General features: G+C 41.6%; 1 protein-coding gene across 6 annotated transcripts in view; it reads left to right on the top strand.

The window, feature by feature from the left end:
* The window catches only part of FAM13C (family with sequence similarity 13 member C), a 138,689-nt gene that overhangs the window by 94,813 nt on the left and 25,880 nt on the right, over positions 1-17,996 (top strand). For all 6 annotated transcript variants that reach the window (XM_065922379.1, XM_065922381.1, XM_065922378.1 and 3 more), the window contains 2 exons: positions 1,166-1,250; positions 17,704-17,914. In XM_065922379.1, the coding sequence (XP_065778451.1) occupies positions 1,166-1,250; positions 17,704-17,914 (296 nt within the window). The remainder of the gene's footprint in view (positions 1-1,165; positions 1,251-17,703; positions 17,915-17,996) is intronic.

The raw sequence follows: 17,996 nt of genomic DNA, 5'->3' as shown, positions 1-17,996 counted from the left end.
CTGGAGTAGGAAGTGGCAGTTGGTTATGAGGGTGTGTGGGGACTAAGTTATATGGAGACAGGGTGTAAGTAGGAGCATGTGTGTATGTGTGTGTGTGTGTGTGTGTGTGTGTGTGTGTGTGTTGGGTCATAATGGGGGGGGGACCTGTGGCTCTACTTCAGGTAGCACCCCCTGCCCCCCACCGTCCTTTGCTGGAAACCTGTGGGTGGAAGGCCCTGGTCGGTGGAGGAGCTCTGAGGCCGTTGCAGGGAAGAGGGCCCGGCCAGGGACTCAGCGTGACTCACTTTCACCTGCTGGGGTCCGAGTTTGCCGAGCATCTGCATCATGGCAGGATATGTGCGTCAGTCTGTATGACTTTGCTCTTATTAAAACACGGGAAGAATTTAAAATGAGAAATGAAGCTGGGGATGGGGGAGGTTGGCTGGGAGTTATAAACGATGAATCTCTTCTCCCTCAGCAATGGGGTCAGACTAAGGGACCAAGGTCATCATCTCCCTCCATCCCTGCCCTCTGTTCTGATAGCAGGCGGCTGTAGCCATTCCATGTGAGAAAAGTAACTTGAGAAGACACGCGTACACTCGCACACACAGACCCCCCCAGACACAGGCACACAGCCCACGTGCAGATGCAGAAAAGGGAGCCCCGAAGCACCTCCCAGCTGCCAGGCGGCCTCTGCGGCAGTAACTCTTTGTGCACTGCGGGCTGCTGCGGGCTTTGCAGAGGAGGGATGCTGGCTTTTATGAATGGTAGCCGGGGAGGGGCTAATGTCATCTACTCTTGATGTCAGCACGGTGAATGAAACACTTGAAAAGCGTAAAGGCTCAGGCACCCCGGAAGCAGATACCTTCTCAGATTGGCCCTCTGGGTGCAGCGTCTCTTGCTGACGAAATCACCAGTCCCATGTGTCACAGATAATCAATATACGTTACATTTATATAAAACAGAAACTGAGACTGCATGTGGAGTAACGCGCCTCTGCTTCTGGCACAGCCAGTTCTGCCTGAGACCCCCTTCTGGCCGGGTGCTGGGGAAGGAAGCCGCAGACCCAGCATTGCGTTAGCATCTTAACTGAGCCAGCCCGATGTTCTGCTTTTGCTGGCAGAATTCCTTGCTGAAGCTCCAAGCCGTGGAAACTGATCTGTGCTCTGCCTTTTTGACACACCAGGAAGAAGCTGCGCAGGTGCACGGAGTCAAGGACCCAGCCCCAGTGTCCACCCAGAGTGTGCCTGCTGAAGGGGCAGGGGCCGCAGGTAAGAGGCTGGGCTCGGGGTCCTCATCTGTGCTCTCAGGACAGTTTCACCCCTTGCTGCTTCCCCTGGCTTCTGTGGGAAACACTGCCTGGTGCACTGGGGAGCTGACAGGGAGCAGGGAGAGTTAAGACGTGCTGGAATCTAGATCTTTTTCTCTAGCTGGGGACCAGAGCCCCCAGAGATGGTGTCAGGTGAAAAGGCACCCATCATCAGTGGTCTTCATTTTCCTATTTGGAGTCCTGTGATACACACATGGCTTGTTTTTATCACTGGATTTAGATCATCTGGGCTGTGTTGAGACTCTCAATATTTTTGAGGAGTTAGGGGAGTTTTAACATTGCTTGTTAGGTGATCCATAAACCCTGAGAAGGTGGAGGTGAGTGATGTGGCTTCTTCTAATCCTATAGTGTCTTGTTCTGTCTGTCTCTCTCTTTTTTTTAGCATTAATTTTTGTTTTGGAAAGTCTCAAACTTGGGTCTCATTTGTCTGTTAGTTTCTCTGGTTTTAATCTCGCAGATATTAGATTGGCTAGCAAGCAGAAGGTGAACAGATGCTCCCAGGAAGACTTCAGTAGGAAAGAAAAGTAAATTAACTTGAGTAGAAATGAGATCACAGAATATCTTTTCTAACACCAGTGGGTCAGAGGTTTGCAGACTGATTTCTGCTTGGATGATAGAAATAGGTTTAGGTAAGCTTGCTTCATGGATCCTCTCTCTAGGAACTGAAGGAACAGATTTACAAAGGTAATGTATTTCAGTACCATTAGCAATAGTGGATTGAAGACGTTAGTGTTTAAATCAGACCCACGTGGTCTAAGTAGGCAAAGCAATCATCTTCAGTGTTTAAATATGTATTAGTGGCTAATAATAGCTATTAGCAGTAGCCAGTATTATTGTCAAAGGTTTTCTATGCCCAGACACTGTTGTAAACTTCATAGTTATTAATTTAAACCCTTAAACCTGTGAAATAATACTATTCATAGTAAGGACACTGAGGCTTAGTGTGACCCTACTTGTAAGTGATAAATTATTTCCCTATGTATGTAGGTGGCCAGTTGGTTGTATTGTTACGTGGTGAGCTCCTCGGCTTTGTTGGCCATTGTGTTTGGATGAGATGCAAGTAAAATTGGTCAAGAGCCAATGCTGAGCCAATTAGGGATTTGAGTCAAATGATTAGACAATGCCCTTCTTCCACCAACCCCCTATTCCACTGTCTGTAAACAAGCAACATAGACACAGAGAGAAGTCTCAAGCCAAATACAAGTTAATTTTTGAATTATCTGATGTTCACGATATCTGATAAGGACCATTCAATATAATATTTGTTGCATGTTGGATATGTGTATGTGTGTGTGTATATATATATATATAGTATTTTATCATGACTTTTGTGTGTAAATGTATCTTATTTTTTCCAAAGGTTGGTAGTAGTTTTATATTTTCTAACTCTTGATGGACAGCATTTTGAACCAACTTATTAATACATTCTTTATAAAATAAAGATATGTACCCTGGTGACTCAGTCGGTAAAGAATCTACCTGCAATGCAGGAGACCTGGGTTCAATCCCTAGGTCGGGAAGATCCCCTGGAGTAAGAAATGGCAACCTACCCCAGTATTCTTGCCTGGAAAATCCCATGGACAGAGGATTATAATGGCGGGCTATAGTCCATGGGGTCCCAAGAGTCAGAAATGACTTAATGACTAAACCACCACCACTGCATTTATGTGGAGATCGCCCATATAAAGGAGCCATCAACATATTCCGTCTTAGGTGTCAAATAACAGGAATGGGCAGAAGCTTCTTTACAGAGGAGCCTTGTGGACTGGATGTTGGATTTTCTAAAATGTAGGTAAATCTGAGATATTCCAGTACTTCCAAGAGAGTTTATGAAACAGAGAAGTTTCCACTTTGTGTGTTGGTGTGTCTGTGTGGGCACACTTGTGTGTGCACACACACACACTGGGCAGGGACAGCTCCTGCAAGTTTGCAAAGATAAAACCCATATTGATGCTTTTGGCCTTTGCAGAGCTTATGAATGAGGAGTCTCATTTAGCTAAATCGACTGCATGGGAGTCGATGCAGGGAAAGTGAAGTCCCAGCCACTGTATTGGGCCTTGACACATGCTTCCTCTAATTTTCTTTTTTAAAAATCCCTTTGACACAATCTAGAAATCGCTTACTAGATGTTTTCAGGGATGTAAGGAGTCTCTTCATGTGGTAAGAGTGTTGCCAAAGTGATGAGCATTTCAAAGAAGCTTTCACAGTTCAATTTATGGGGTGGTTTGGTCTCACTGGCTTCCAAGACACACTCTTAAAGGAAGGCTATACATGTTCTAGTCCACGTGTCACTCAGAAGAGAGAAATTTATGTTCATTTTAGATCATCAGTTCTTCACTCTGGGCCTATGACTGGGTTTCTGGCATGATCTCTGAACTCCTGGAAACTGTAGTTATGTGCATGCATAAAGCCCCAATGATAGTGTGATAGCATAGATGAGCACAGATGCCATAAGTCTAGAAAAGATTATGGTAATTTAAAATAATATTTTTCTCTTAAAGTCTAGAATATAGCCTTGGGCCTTAGATGTCTGTAAATGTTGAGTTAGTAATAGTTGATGTTAATATTTGGTATAACAAGGACAAAATCCAGCTAGTGATTTTTATAGAAATATCTGGATGGCAACTAATTAACCATTCAAAGCAAGCATTCACAAATGTAAATCTTTATGATTTATGTCAGTTTCAGTCTTACTTGAAATTTGATTTAAAGCATGACTTAAGTTGTCTATTTATTTTAAACATCAAAATTAATCTTTTTTTTTTCTTTTGGCCGCACCATGTGGCTTGTGGGATCTTATTTCCCTGACCAGGGGTTGCCTGGGTCCTCAGTAGTGAGAGCATGAAGTCCTAATCCATGGTCCTCCAGACAATTCCCTGAAGTTGTTTAACATTTACAGAGGGCATCTGAAATGATGGTCTGAGCAAAATTTTGTATTCTTTATGTCTTTGACCTTAAATCAAAATATTGAGTTTTAACTTGAATTTACAGAATACAAAGATTCATCTCATCTAGCAAAATATCTGTGATCCTCCCTGTTCTAGAAATGCAACTACAAACTGCACTTGCAGCAATAGCAGATTTTATGACACCCTGAAGCGGCACTGTGTTCTAGAGAGTGTTAGTGAGCCTTCCCGCACATCACAGTTACCAGGAAGCTTTTATACCTGGGGTTTCTCAGTCTTCATCTCTAGACACTCTAAGGTTCGAAGTCCTAGAGTCTTTATATTTCATTCGCGTTTTCAAGTCCTGGAAGCCACTATTTAAGTGGACAGTATCTTAAATTATGAGAGTGAAAAGGTCAGGTTCTCTTAGCTTCTCTTTGACTTAGTTTCATCATCAAGAAGAAGCTTACAGACCACATGGATTTGCAGGATCTGTGAGCAGTTGGCTCAGTGCATTTACTTCAGGAGGAGAAAGGTGCTCAAGTTGGAGCTCGAGATGGGCAGGATGGGGACAGATCTGAGGGAGGTAACGATGTTTAGAAAAAAGTGATAGAGTGGTTGCCAGCTTCAGGGCAGCTCCAGGACTGTGCAGAGGGTCACTGACTGCCCCGGTTTTAGCACTAAAAGTCCCAGTGCTGGGGGATCCTCAGTTCCGGGCAGTCCAGGACAGTTGGTCACCCTGCCTGTGGGCTGCAAACTGCATAATGTGAGATGGAAAGCCACACAGTACTGGGGGCCCAGAATCCCTCTTACAGTTGAAGCAGACGTTTCCACTGGACATTAAAAAGCTCCTCTTCTGGTGTTGTTGATTGGAAAATGGAATGAGGATTGTCTTTTCAGCTTCTCATCGTTTTCAACATGTATAGAAGCACCGTTTGACATTGTGCCACATGACTAAGTATAGTAATGCCTGTTCTGTTTGAGCACAGGTGATGGAGTTTTTAGTATAAGCAATCACTGGAGACTTATTACTAGAAGTAATAATTCCAGGGACTTCCCTGGTGGTCTAGTGGTTAAGCTTCCATGCTTTCACTCCAAGAGACACAGGTTTGATGCCTGCTTGAGGAACTAAGATCTTGCATGCTTGGCCAAAAAGAAATTCCAAAGCAATACATAATTAATTATTTTATTCTAAAATTTTGATTTTTAAGTTGAAATTTCCATTTGGCTAAGAGCCTTGTTGCTAATGTTGATTGTTAGACAATGCTAATGTCATATATCTAGCTGCTGCTGCTGCTGCTGCTGCTGTCTGCTCAGTCTAACTCTTTGTGACCCCATAGACTGTAGCCTGCCAAGCTCCTCTATCCATAGAATTTTCCAGGCAAGAATACTGGAGTTGGTTGACATTTCCTACTTCAGGGGGTCTTCCCGGCACAAAGACTGAATCTGCATCTCTGGTGTCTCCTGCCTTGGCAGGCAGATTTTTGACCGCTGCACCACCTGGGAAACCTGTATCTAGGTACAGTCTGTAATTATTCCCAAAAGAATCCTGCATGGTCTGCAGGTTTCTTTCTAATGTTGGGGTTGAAATGGGGCAGAGTCAAAGAGAACCTGACCTTCTCTGTCATATTTCAAGACACTGTCTATTTGATCAGACATTCTCACTTGGTAGGGCTTATTAAATGTACAGTTGTCTGGGCTGTCCACCATAAGATACAAAGTTTAAGTGTATAGATGAGGCCTGAAAATCTCCATGTTTGCTAAGCTCCTGTTGATGATTCTGATGTTCAAGGAGATTCGGGAACACTTGTGGAACTCAGTATTCCTACAAGGGTACCAGGTGCAGTTTATGATTGGGTTTCAGGAACAGGAAGCACCTCAGGCCTCCCACGAGGTGGGTCTGATCACCCACATAATGTCCCATCCTATCTGGCAACAGCCCCCAGAAATAGTCTTTGAAAGTCAGTATGAGGGAGTCTTCAAGACCCCCACCTCCTAAGTGCCCAGAACTCCAAATGTCTTTCAGAAACTTCATACACTGAGTTTGTGTTTGTGTGTGTGTTAGTTCTAAATCCTTCTTGAACCTTTTTATGTTTTTTAGTACGTACCACTGATGTGCTCTAACTAGAAAATGGCAATCGCTGTAGAGAGTAGTACTTTATCTTGTTCTAAGCTGGGTCCTTTAAAACAGTGGTTTTCACCCCGCTCCCACGCTCTGACCCCTGCCTTTGGGACATTCAGCGACATCTGGAGATACTGTTTTGGTGTCACAGCTGGAGTGTGAGTGCTACTGGCATCTAGTGGGTAGAGTCCAGAGGTCCTGCTGAACATCCTTCAATGTATAAGACAAGCCATGACTCCAGCACTGCCCCAACAAATTGTTATCTGGTCCAAAATGTCAAGAGTGCCAGAGTTTAGAAACTCTGCTTTGAAGGCCTTTAAATGAATAACATCAACCTTAGCTAACAATGATCTCTTCTTTTGCACCAGGCATTGTTGCAGTAATTTTCTTACTTTATCATCACAACTGCCCTAGGAGGCATTATTATCCCCAAGTGAAAGATGAGGAAATGAACTTGGAGACTGAATGTAACTCGTAGACGGTCCCACAGTAGTGAGTGGCAGCGGGTGCTGGGAGGAAAGGGGAGGAGTGGGGAAATTTCCCCCTCAGACTCCATGGTCTGAGTGTTTCACATGATGTTTCATTTGCCATCCTACCTAAATGTAAAGTCCACATAGTTCTAATATTCTTAAATTTGAAACTGAGCCCAAAGGCAGCCTAGGTACACACTGTATAACTAATATGCTTTAAAGTCATTTTAAAACTACATCCCTGACTGTTTTACTAGAATAAAAACATCTGGATTTGTAGTTGAATAACCACTGTAGCCCCTCTGTTCCTATAGTCATTTCAGCTCCTCCGAGCTTAACCATCTCTGGACCCCCATGCCTTTCTCATGTGTATTTACCTGACCCACACAGTGTTTTCCAGATTAAATGAAATAGTATAATTCTATTTGTACATATGGGCACAGGTACTATGCTTTTGCCAAATGATACTATTGGGGGAAATTGGATGAAGTGTACAAGGGATACGTCTACAATTTCTTACAACTACCCGTGAAACTATGATGACCTAAATAAAAAATGAATTAATACCTAAAAATATGGGCAGTGGGATAATTTCATCAACTATTCAAAAAATAATTATGGTTGTTGGATTGCTTTCCATACTCTTCCTAGAAATGTACATTGTTTTCTTGACCTTTTTTGTCATATCTTATACTCTATAAAAGCTCCAAAAATCCCATTTTCTATCAAACTAATAGTTTAGTGCTGATTATCTGTTAAGTGTAGATGGGTTAGTTTTCTCCACTAACCCACACTGAGGGTCATCTGCCACTATTGACCTTCCTCCTGGTTTGTGAGCTTCTTCTGTGGTTGCTTTGCATTTTACTCTTTGAAAAATACTAACATCATCTGCAAACTTGGACTCACAACTCTATTTTTGCTTCTATGTTGTTTTTGAAATATGAAAAAAGGTTAATTCAGGATCCATTAGCAAGGATTAGTACTGACATGTCTCTCATAAAGATACTAATTCAACCCTGTTCTTTGGGGCCTATTAGTAAGTGAATTTTTTTTTCAATTAAAAAACATTTAGCCCAATCATTATTTGATTTTGTTTTTAAATAACTTTTGGTATGAACACCATGCCATAGACTTCTTGAAAGACCAAATGAATTATATTCATTGGTTCTGTCTTGCTCAGAAATACAGCTCTTCGTAGAACTTGATATGCTTGCTGGGTAATCTTGGACAGGTTATTTGATCTCTGTGCCTCAGTTTCCTTTTCTTTGAAAAGGGAAAAAGGATAGTATCTACCTCTTAGGATTGTTGTGAGGATGACAGCATAATACATATCAGGTTTTTAGCACATCACCCATGGTAAATGCTCAATAAATGTCAGTGATCATTATTTAAAAAGCTGGCCATTCATAGCTTATATCTTCTTCCCTCCAGTTGAGAATGCTTGCATTTGTCTTTAAATGTCTACTTTATTATAATTTCTGATGATTTGCAAGGTGTGGAAATGACATTTAGCACTGTTTATTCCCTAGGTCCTCTCTCGACTCCTGCATTTGATTTTCATTGTACTAGTTCCCTTACTCCTGCATTTGATTGACATTGTACTAGTTCCCTTAAGCAAAAGGTATTTATGACAGCATTAATCTGTCATAAATACCTTTTGCTTAAGGGAATCAAGAGCTGATGGTTGAATAATTACCTCTTATTAAAGTTGAAACTACATTCATTATCGTAAAATCTATCCTGTGCTACACCTATGACATAACTTGGCTAGAAAAGATCTTTACTGTTAATAAATTTTCTCTGATGCTTTTATCACCATCTTCATAGTCTCTGAAACAGGGAACTCCACAATAATCCTTGTTTTCCAAATAAAGCATTTTTAAAAATGATTTCAAAACTCATAGATGACAATATAATTATCTGATAGCCATTTCTATAACTGCCTTATGAATAAAAATCCCACAGCCTGAACCATCAGGTTGTTATTTTTAAAAATTTTAAATTCAATTTTAAAGTCAGGCCAAGAACTGTGGTGAATGTATGTTATTGTCCCATTTATCCTCACTATACTGTTTACAGAGAATCTGAGTTATGAAGTGGCTCATCTGGCCAAGGACTTAATAGCTGTGAACAAGTGGCATCTCAGACTAAGCTTAGGACTCTGACTCCAGAGCCTAGGCTTTTAATCAGTGCGATTATACATGTGTTAGGTTTTTAAGTAACAGATTTTATTTTTAAGAGGTTTTAGGTTTATAGAAAATTGAGCATATAGTACAGAGAGTTGTCATATGCCCCCTTTCCCCTGCACATCATTTCTCATATATTATAGTCATTTTAAAAGCCTCCTTTCTGCCTATTCATTCTTTCATGCTTATGAAGAATAGTCTGGAAGAGATCAGACCATTTGCCCAGATGCTCAGTGTCTGACAGTGCTCTAAACAACCCCCAAGCCCAAGGTGGACAACCTCTTCTGTCTCTTCCAGTTCCCTAAAATCATACTTTTCTGTGTCTCTGTGGAGGAACTGCAAGTACAACTTTTTTGACTTAATTTTTCATAACTGACATTGAATGAGCCTATGAAGATACAGTCTGCTTTGAAGGCTGGAATTTCTTTCTGTAGCTTTCCTGTTTGCCTTGTATATAATTTCCTTTTGCTTTTCAAAGCACATCAGCTCATTAATGAAAACCTTTTGAAAATGGATCTTGCTACCTTAATCGCAGATTTTTATCAGCTGTCCCATTGACGTGTTCAGTTGTGCAGGAATCAGCTAGAAGATGCGGAAAGTTGTTTAGGCTGAGAAATGATCAACATTCCAGCACCGAGCTTTCTCCATGTACCAGGAGGATGTTTCTGAATCTTGGACACTCACGGGTGTTATTTGCTCTTTCTCCTCCCGCCTCCCCTGCCCCTCACAGCTTAGCTGAGCACTTGGCTCCACTTTTGTGACACATGGAAGGGAAAAGATGTTTTCAGAGATTAGACCCTGTTCATCAGCCATTTCCCTTGTTTATTTCTCAGTGGTTCTTCGACAGTGCGCATATAGGTGACGAAGTTAAATCTTGAATAATCAGAGGAAAGTGGAAACATTCATCAAGTCCCTTGGTTAGACTTGTCTAGAAGGTCATTTCTTCTTTTCTCCCCAAATTGTGTATTTGGTTTGGTGCTGTATAGAAGCTGCTTCCAAAAATATGAATGATCCCTGCCTCGTGTTCTGCAGAACAATGCAAAGTATGGACTTCTTCCCTTTTTCAACATGACAGAGACTCGGCAGTCTGACTTTGTCCTCAGGGTGGGTCCTGCTACTGTAGCCCACAGCAGAGTTCTGAGTTCGGGTAGAAGTCACTAACATCCAAAGGCCTCAGGCTGCCTCAGGTAGACGTTTACTTCCACTGCAGAGTAAACTCAGCCCTTGTCACCCTGCCTTGCCTGCCTTCTCACCCACTCCAGCAGCATGGTGTCAATGTGCTGTATGTGCTAAGTCGTGTCCAACTCTCTGCAACACTATGGATAGACTATAGCCCCCCAGGCTCCTCTGTCCATCGGATTTCCCAGACAAGAATACTGGAGTGGTTGTCATTTCCTTTTCCAGAGATAGTATCTTTGGCTTTCTTCTTTTTCCTCCTCCACAACTTTCTGGCTGCTCCTTTTTCTCAGGTGCTACCTTACCACTTTGTCTTCCTGTGTCTCCACTCAGTCTAGTTGGGGTACTTTCCTTTGCTAAGCCAGTTACCATGTGTAATGAAAGTATATTTAAGATATTTATTAAAATTCATTTAGACATTTAAATTTGTTGAATATTACTCTAATACTGAAAATTTGGGTGAGTTCAAACTGTTTATACCTCCCAGAATGATACCGTAAACAACATATTAGCAGAATACAGTGTGATTTTCCTTTGCTTGGGCTTTTGTTGATACTGCTGCTGCTAAGTCACTTCAGTCGTGTCCGACTCTGTGCGACCCCATAGATGGCAGCCTACCAGGCTCCCCGTCCCTAGGATTCTCCAGGCAAGAACACTGGAGTGGGTTGCCATTTCCTTCTCCAATGCTTGAAAGTGAAAAGTGAAAGTGAATTTGCTCAGTCGTGTCTGACTCTTAGCGAACCCATGGACTGCAGCCTACTAGTCTCCTCTGTCCGTGGGATTTTCCAGGCAAGAGTCCTGGAGTGGGTTGCCATTGCCTTCCCCATATTCTCCTTTGATGAACATTTAAATTGTTTTCAGTTTTCCTCTATTTAAAAAAGATACATGTATCTGTTGATACTACCTTTTTTAAACTGGAGGTCATTTAGTCCTCATTTTTTTTACCATTTAAACAGTGAAAATACTTAAAAAGAACTATAAAAGTGTCTTATCAGAGTGCATCTAAGTTTTAGGATTTCTAAAATAATTGGTGACAGTATACCCTGAAGATTTATATACTTCAGTGTTATGTGTACTTGGCAAAAAGTGTTGCATATGTTAGATATAATAGCAGTGAACCACGAAAACAATATCCCAGAATTGTCTTTCCATAATTCTCTGGGAAACAAGAGTGATAGTATTAATAAAAACCTAAAACATGGGTTACTATTTACTGATGGAAAATTTTTTAAGTTATTTTTTACTGGAGTATATTTGATTTACAATGTCATGTTAGTTTCTGTTGTATAGAAAAGTGAGTCAGTTATACATAAACATATATCCACTCTTTTTTAGATTCTTTTCCCATATAGGTCATTACAGAGTATTGTGTAGAGTTCCCTGTGCTATACAGTAGCTTCTCATTAGTTATCTATGGGCTTCCCAGGTAGCCATGGCCTAGTGGTAAAGTGCTGGTACAGTAGACAAAAGAGACCTGGGTTTGAACCCTGGGTCAGAAAGATCCCCTGGAGGAGGACATGACAACCCACTCCAGTATTCTTGCCTGGAGAATCCCATGAACAAAGGAGCCTGACGGACTACAGTCCATAGGGTCACAAAGAGTCAGACGTGATTGAAAGTGTCTAAGCACAATTTATATATAGTAATATGTGTATGTTCATTCCAATCTCACAATTTGTCCCTCCCCTTTTTTCCCCCTTAGTTTTGTTTTCTACATCTGTGAGACTATTTTGTTTTGTAAATAAGTTCATTTGTATCAGTCTTTTGGATTCTATATAAGCAGTATCATATGATAGTTGTCTTTCTGAGAGTGTGACAATCTCTAGGGCCATCCATGTTGCTGCAAATGGTGTTACTTCAATCTTTTCAAGGCTGAGTAATATTCCATTGTATATATTATATGTATTATACCTTCCTATCCATTCCTCTGCTGATGGACCTTTAGGTTGCTTTCATGTCTTGGCTATTATAAACAGTGCTGCAACGAACATTGGGGTGCATGCTTCTTTTCAGTTTTAACTGATGGAAGTTTAACTAGGAAGTTGCAACCAAAAATGCAGAGGCAAGAAATAAGTTTAGATCTGAGCTGAGGCTTCTGGATCAATGTAATTTTCTGGTTTTCGGGAAGGATTTTGGAATTTCTCATTGCTCAGCTGATGCAGTGCCCAAATCTACTGGTGGTTCATTGGAAATGAAGTCAGCAATTGGCTCCTTCAAAATAAAAGTGATGCTCACTAGCCCGTCCCCTCCTCCAGAAGCACGGTGTAAATGGTGAAGTGCACACTGAGGTCAGGCCCAGTTAGGACACGTCTCCTGAGCACCTCCCTATGTGTGTGTGGGGCCTGCTGGGCACCTCCTCCTGGGTGATCAAAAGTGCCTCCTAACTCAGCGCATCCAGAACCAAACTCATTTCCCCTCTGGCTCCCCTCTTCAGTTTCCTACTAGGTCAAAGATACCATTGTAAATTCCAACAACAACTGCCATTTCTGAATTCTGTGTCATTGGTGAGTTATTAGGCCCCCTTTCCTAGGCACTATACAAAGCATTTGAGGTTCCTTGTTTTTAAAAATCCTTCCAACAGTTTGTGAGGTAGATACTGATGTCATTTTCACTTGAAAAAGATGGGGAAGCTGAGATTGAGAAAGATTGAATAATGTATCCCAAGTCACACATCTGCCAAAGAATCGACTTGACCTGGGTGTTTCTGAAACTGTAGCCAGTGTTTTTAACCTTGATAGCGAACTGCCTCTTGGGGTACACAGGGTGCTTGCCGTGGAGTCCAGCCTTGTTTTCACCATGACAAATTCCTCACCCCTCTAGCTCCCTGATGTTTCCAGTGGCTGTCTACAGAAGCTGGCACGTAAAATCCTGCTAGGAGTGCCATCCTAGTGCCATTTGGTAGCTTATCAGCTTCATTCACCCAGAATGTGTCTTCATCTGTCCTTACTTTTACCCAACCGTCCTCATCTTGGAGATACTGCTTCCCTTCCAGTGGTCTCTGAGCAGACAAGCTCATCTGTTTCCCTAGGCTTAGTTCTTGGGATGACTTCAAGCTCTCAGTGTATTTAACCATTTAAATTCAACACATTCTGTAACTAAATCCATTATGTATCCATCAGATGTTTTGAGTTTGTTTCTTGGTTGTGTTTTGGTGGCCCTTTTAGAGATGAGGCTGGCCAAGAACTCTGATGCTTGAGCCTCATTAGAGTCATGTACATGTTTCTGGCTTACTTAGTTTTTAATACCATTGAAGGCTGATGTTTGGCATTTTGCGATGTATCTCAGTGCTACATATGGGCCCACTATGATGGGCAAACCCAGAAGCACAAATTAACAAATCCACAAGCCTAGGTCTAATTTGTGACTCAGATCTCAGCAGTCCATCTCAAGTGGGTACAGACAGAGATTTATTTAAATCTTAGATCACTTTATTTATTTACTTTATAATTAAAATTTTTATTGAAGTATAGTTGATTTACATTTGAATCACTTAAGAATTCACATTGGAAAAAATATATTTTTAAAATCTGATTCATGTAACAGCTGTAAATAGCATCTGTTTCTGCCTGGGGTTGCAGCCAGCTCAGAAATGGGCTCTGATCTTCACACCTGATGATAATGACATGTCTCCGTTGTGGCCCCTACTGCTCAGTGAGCAGGCTGCCAGGGATTCTCTCTGGCCTGCAGGGTCAGAGACATGGAGTCTTCTGCCTCAGGCATTGGTCAGACTCCCTGACCCCGACTAGAGTCATACCACCTTCCCTCCTGAATGTAAAATGAAGATCACATTACTGCCAGCCTCATGTGGTTATTTTGAAGATTAAATCCTTGCAGAAACTCTAACTGGAAGTTTGGGGACACAGTGAGTCACTGCATAACTATTAGATATGATTATTATTCTTGTTTATACATAAGAAGTGGTGGGAGGTACAATATGTCGAGGGTGTGCTGGCTGTCATTTCCCACATTAACCCTGTAAGGACTATTTGTGGAGCTGGTGTTCAGTAAGAGAGGATCATATTCAAATTCCTTATTTTGATAATTGTGAAAAAATGATGGTTCTCAGGGCTACCACATTTAGCAGTTTCTTTGCCTCGCGTCAGTGCTTTACCAAATATGCTATTCAAAGGATGCATGGGTGAACACTGTTTTAATAGGAATTTATTTTAATGTGTATTAGTTGGAGAAATGTAACTAGCACATCAAATTCCTGATTTCTTGGCCCTTATTGCCTAAGATGAAGCTGAAATTTTAAAAAATTTATAGATTGTAATTAAGATTATGTATAGTATATAATTTTATATATAATGAGGAAGAGGAACAAATTAGGAATTTGGGAGTAACATATGCATAATACTATATATAAAATAGATAAACATCAAGGACCTACTATATAGCACAGGGAACTGTACTCAATATTTCGTAATAAACTGTATGGGAAAGAATCCGAAAAAGAGTAATTGAATCACTGCTATACACCTGAAACTAACATAACCTTGTAAATAAAAAAGAAATTAAGATTATATGATAACATAAACATATATACATACATAAATATATATTAAAAATAGGTTTATGTGGATATGGCAAAAATTTTGTGGGGAGTACAGTTTTTTTTCATTTCATCCTCAGTTAGTCTTGAGAGGCACCCACCATTATTCTCCCCATTTTACAGATGAAGGAAGAAACAGGTTTTAAAATGTTCACTTTTTTCTGAAGTGCCTCTTAACAAGTGGAGGACCTGGTATTGAAACTCACAGTCTTTCTTCTCTCTTGTTCTGTCTGTGGGGGTTGTTTCTTACTTCCCTTCTCAGGTATCCTTTTTTCCCCCAAATTTTTATATTAACTTTTATTGTTTTTATCTTCCTATACAATTAAGATGTATTCATTACAGAAATTTTAGAACACACGAGGAAAAAACAATTATTGAGCTAATGCACATAATGTGAGATTATGTGCATTTTAAGTGTCACTGATCCACTATTGTTAACTATAGGCGTGATGTTGCACAGCAAATCTCCTTTGACTCTTGTCACAGCCCTGTTAGATGATCCAAACAAGGATGTGGAGAGAAATCAGTGAACACATTGGAGTGCCACAAGAGAGTATAAGCACCTCACACTCCTGGTTCCCAGACCCTCCCTCTGAACCATACTGCATCACAGCATGGGCCCTGGCGAGCCCCCTTCCTTTGCGTGTTCCCAGGGTCCCATCAGAAGCCACTCAAGTTTAATATTGCCATAAGCTTCTCCCTGTTGGGGAGCCAGGTCTGCAAGTGGAGGCCTGGGCTGTGTTCCCAGGGTGGCAGCAATACTGGTTGGCACTTAGGGTACCCTGGCTTCTTCTGAGCAAGGAGCTCAATGACCCTGTCTCCACAAGTGCGCACAATAGGCTTGTGGCCACAGGTTCAATTAAGCCTCTTCTCAACTTAGATCAGGTGCTACCCGATCACCAGTTTCTGACTGTCGCTTTTCAGCTAGTCACTTTGGGATCTTTTGGGCCCACCACCTCCTTCAATGGTGATCTGTGGGGAAGAGAGATTGTGATGTTAATGGCACAAAAAATGCCACAAAAAACAGATGCCGCTTACATGGAGATTTACAGTTACAATTGCAGCACAGTTCAAAACAAGACATTCACACTGGCCTGCAGTTCTTTGAAGTCACATCTTAGGTCTCTGTGAGTTTCAGAGGCTGAGCTTTTTGTTCACCCCCACGTTAGTCATATGCCTAGGGCTCCAAGCATCCCCACTCATTATAAGGCACCACTGAGAGGCTCCAGGCCTCTTAGTTTTTACCCTGGCCCCACAGCTGAGCTGAAGGCCAAAGATCCTTTCTATTTCAGCAAGAAATATGCTGGTCCCAGGTGCTTGATAAAGATCTTTCTCTTCCTCATCGTTAATACCAAATGATACTACCCAGAAATAGGTGACTTGAATAAAGTGAATTTCTTCTTAGAGTCTAATGGTGTAAGAGGAGGATGTGGTGAGGCACTCAGACACTCCTTGGTGGGTGTTGAAGGTCACTGTAGTATATGCTGTCATTCGTGTTACTCCTTAGTGCTTCCTCCAAATGGCTGTGTTTTCTGGCTAAATTATTCTTAGCAAGGGTGTCGCCTGTGGTGAGTTGTGTCAGTCATGCTGCCTGTGGGCCTAGCTTTGGCATTCATCTGACTCCAACTTTTCCCCAGCCCTCGCCCCATCCATTTCTGACCAGCCTCAGGCACTGACAAAAGTGGTATTGGCAAACTTCAGAGGCCCAATAGGAGGCATTGTCCACCCTCCCAGCCTACAGCCAAACAGGGGAGAAGCTGCCTGAAAACATACAAGGACCTAATCCAACCTTTGTTGCACAAAGCAAATTGCATTTCAAGCTCTAGAAAACATGAGCCATTCATTCTAAACCTGACCAAGATTCATCCATTCCTAAATTGTGATAAATGTTTGTTTTGGAAAAGTGGATTGTCAGTATTTTCAGATTCGCTTATCACCCAGAAAGACTGTGTTTTTCCTCTTTCTTTAGGAAAGTCAGAATAGGAGAAAGCCTCGGGTTGTTCTAACCTGTTTTCTGGGCAAAATTGAGAAGTTTTCTGACATCTTTTTGAGTAGCTCTGTACAGCACCATAGGATGGAAGACTCTTAATTTGGCCACCCTGACTCGGCATCGTCCTGTTCCCCATCCCCCTGCCCTCACCTGGGTAGCACAAGGGTGCCCCCCATCTGGACTGACCCCTGGTGGGGGAGCTAAAGAGCTTATTTAAAAGGGAAATGATCACAGAATTCAGGCAGAGAGATTGCCTCACCCAGGAGAGGGTTTAGAGCAGGTTTCGTTCTTGGTTTTTGTCCCAAATAAGATGGTATGTCAAATTTTAGAGAAGAGCTAGAATCATTTCTAATCCCACCATGCTTTGTGTTTGCTGTGTAGCTTCTTTGATCATTTAGTGTTTATTTGTACACAGAAACGTGTCCCATCTTGTGCTGAAGTGTGTGGTTTTCTCATTTAGCATATTCTGAACATCATTTCATGTAAATAAGCAGAGTTCTCCATCATGTTTAAGGAGTGCTGAGCAATTTTCTATCTGAGGACTCTCTACCCATCTCTTCTTCCTTTGTTTTCTCCTTTCTCTTCCTCTCCATCAGCTCCTCTCCCTTCCTTCACTGGCAATTGTTATAACTATTGTCCCTCATCTTTTGCTCCAGTTCCATGTAATTGTTTCCTCTTTTCCACTCTAACATTTTATAATATACTCTCTGACATACGTAAATAATATGAAATAAAGAGAGGATTTTTGTAGTTTTGGGCTATGGTGATGCTGTGATTCGGACTGAAATCATCTGCGTTTCCATTTTTGGTGTGCGTTGGCCTTGTAATATTTTCTGTCCAGGTTCTGTGAGAACAAACATGACAGTATTTTGAAAGGCTTTCATATCCCCAGAAGGAAGAAATGACAAAAAGGCGAGACATTATAATGCATGTTGATGATCTTTGTTTAGGAACGTGACAGTCTCAAGCCCTCTGTCACTTCTGAGACACGATGATGTATCTTACTTCCTCAGACCCTGCGCCTGTGCACAGAGATGGGCAGAATGAAGTGGACAGCGCGCCAGAAGACGTGCTCTCTGTTGAGACTAGCAGGCTGCTCTGTCACATCACCGACGGCGACAACCCACTGCTGTCACCACGATGCTCCATCTTCAGCCAAAGCCAGAGATTCAACCTAGACCCTGAATCAGCCCCTTCTCCACCCAGCACTCAGCAGTTTATGATGTAAAAAAAATCTTGTTCTTATCTTCACTTCATACAGTTTTCAAATACTCCATTTATAAACTACAGTGAAGTTTATAAATAA

The sequence above is a fragment of the Muntiacus reevesi genome, chromosome 2 (assembly GCF_963930625.1).
Source record: "Muntiacus reevesi chromosome 2, mMunRee1.1, whole genome shotgun sequence".
NCBI lineage: Eukaryota > Metazoa > Chordata > Mammalia > Artiodactyla > Cervidae > Muntiacus > Muntiacus reevesi.
This window is presented reverse-complemented; position numbering and strand designations above follow the sequence as displayed.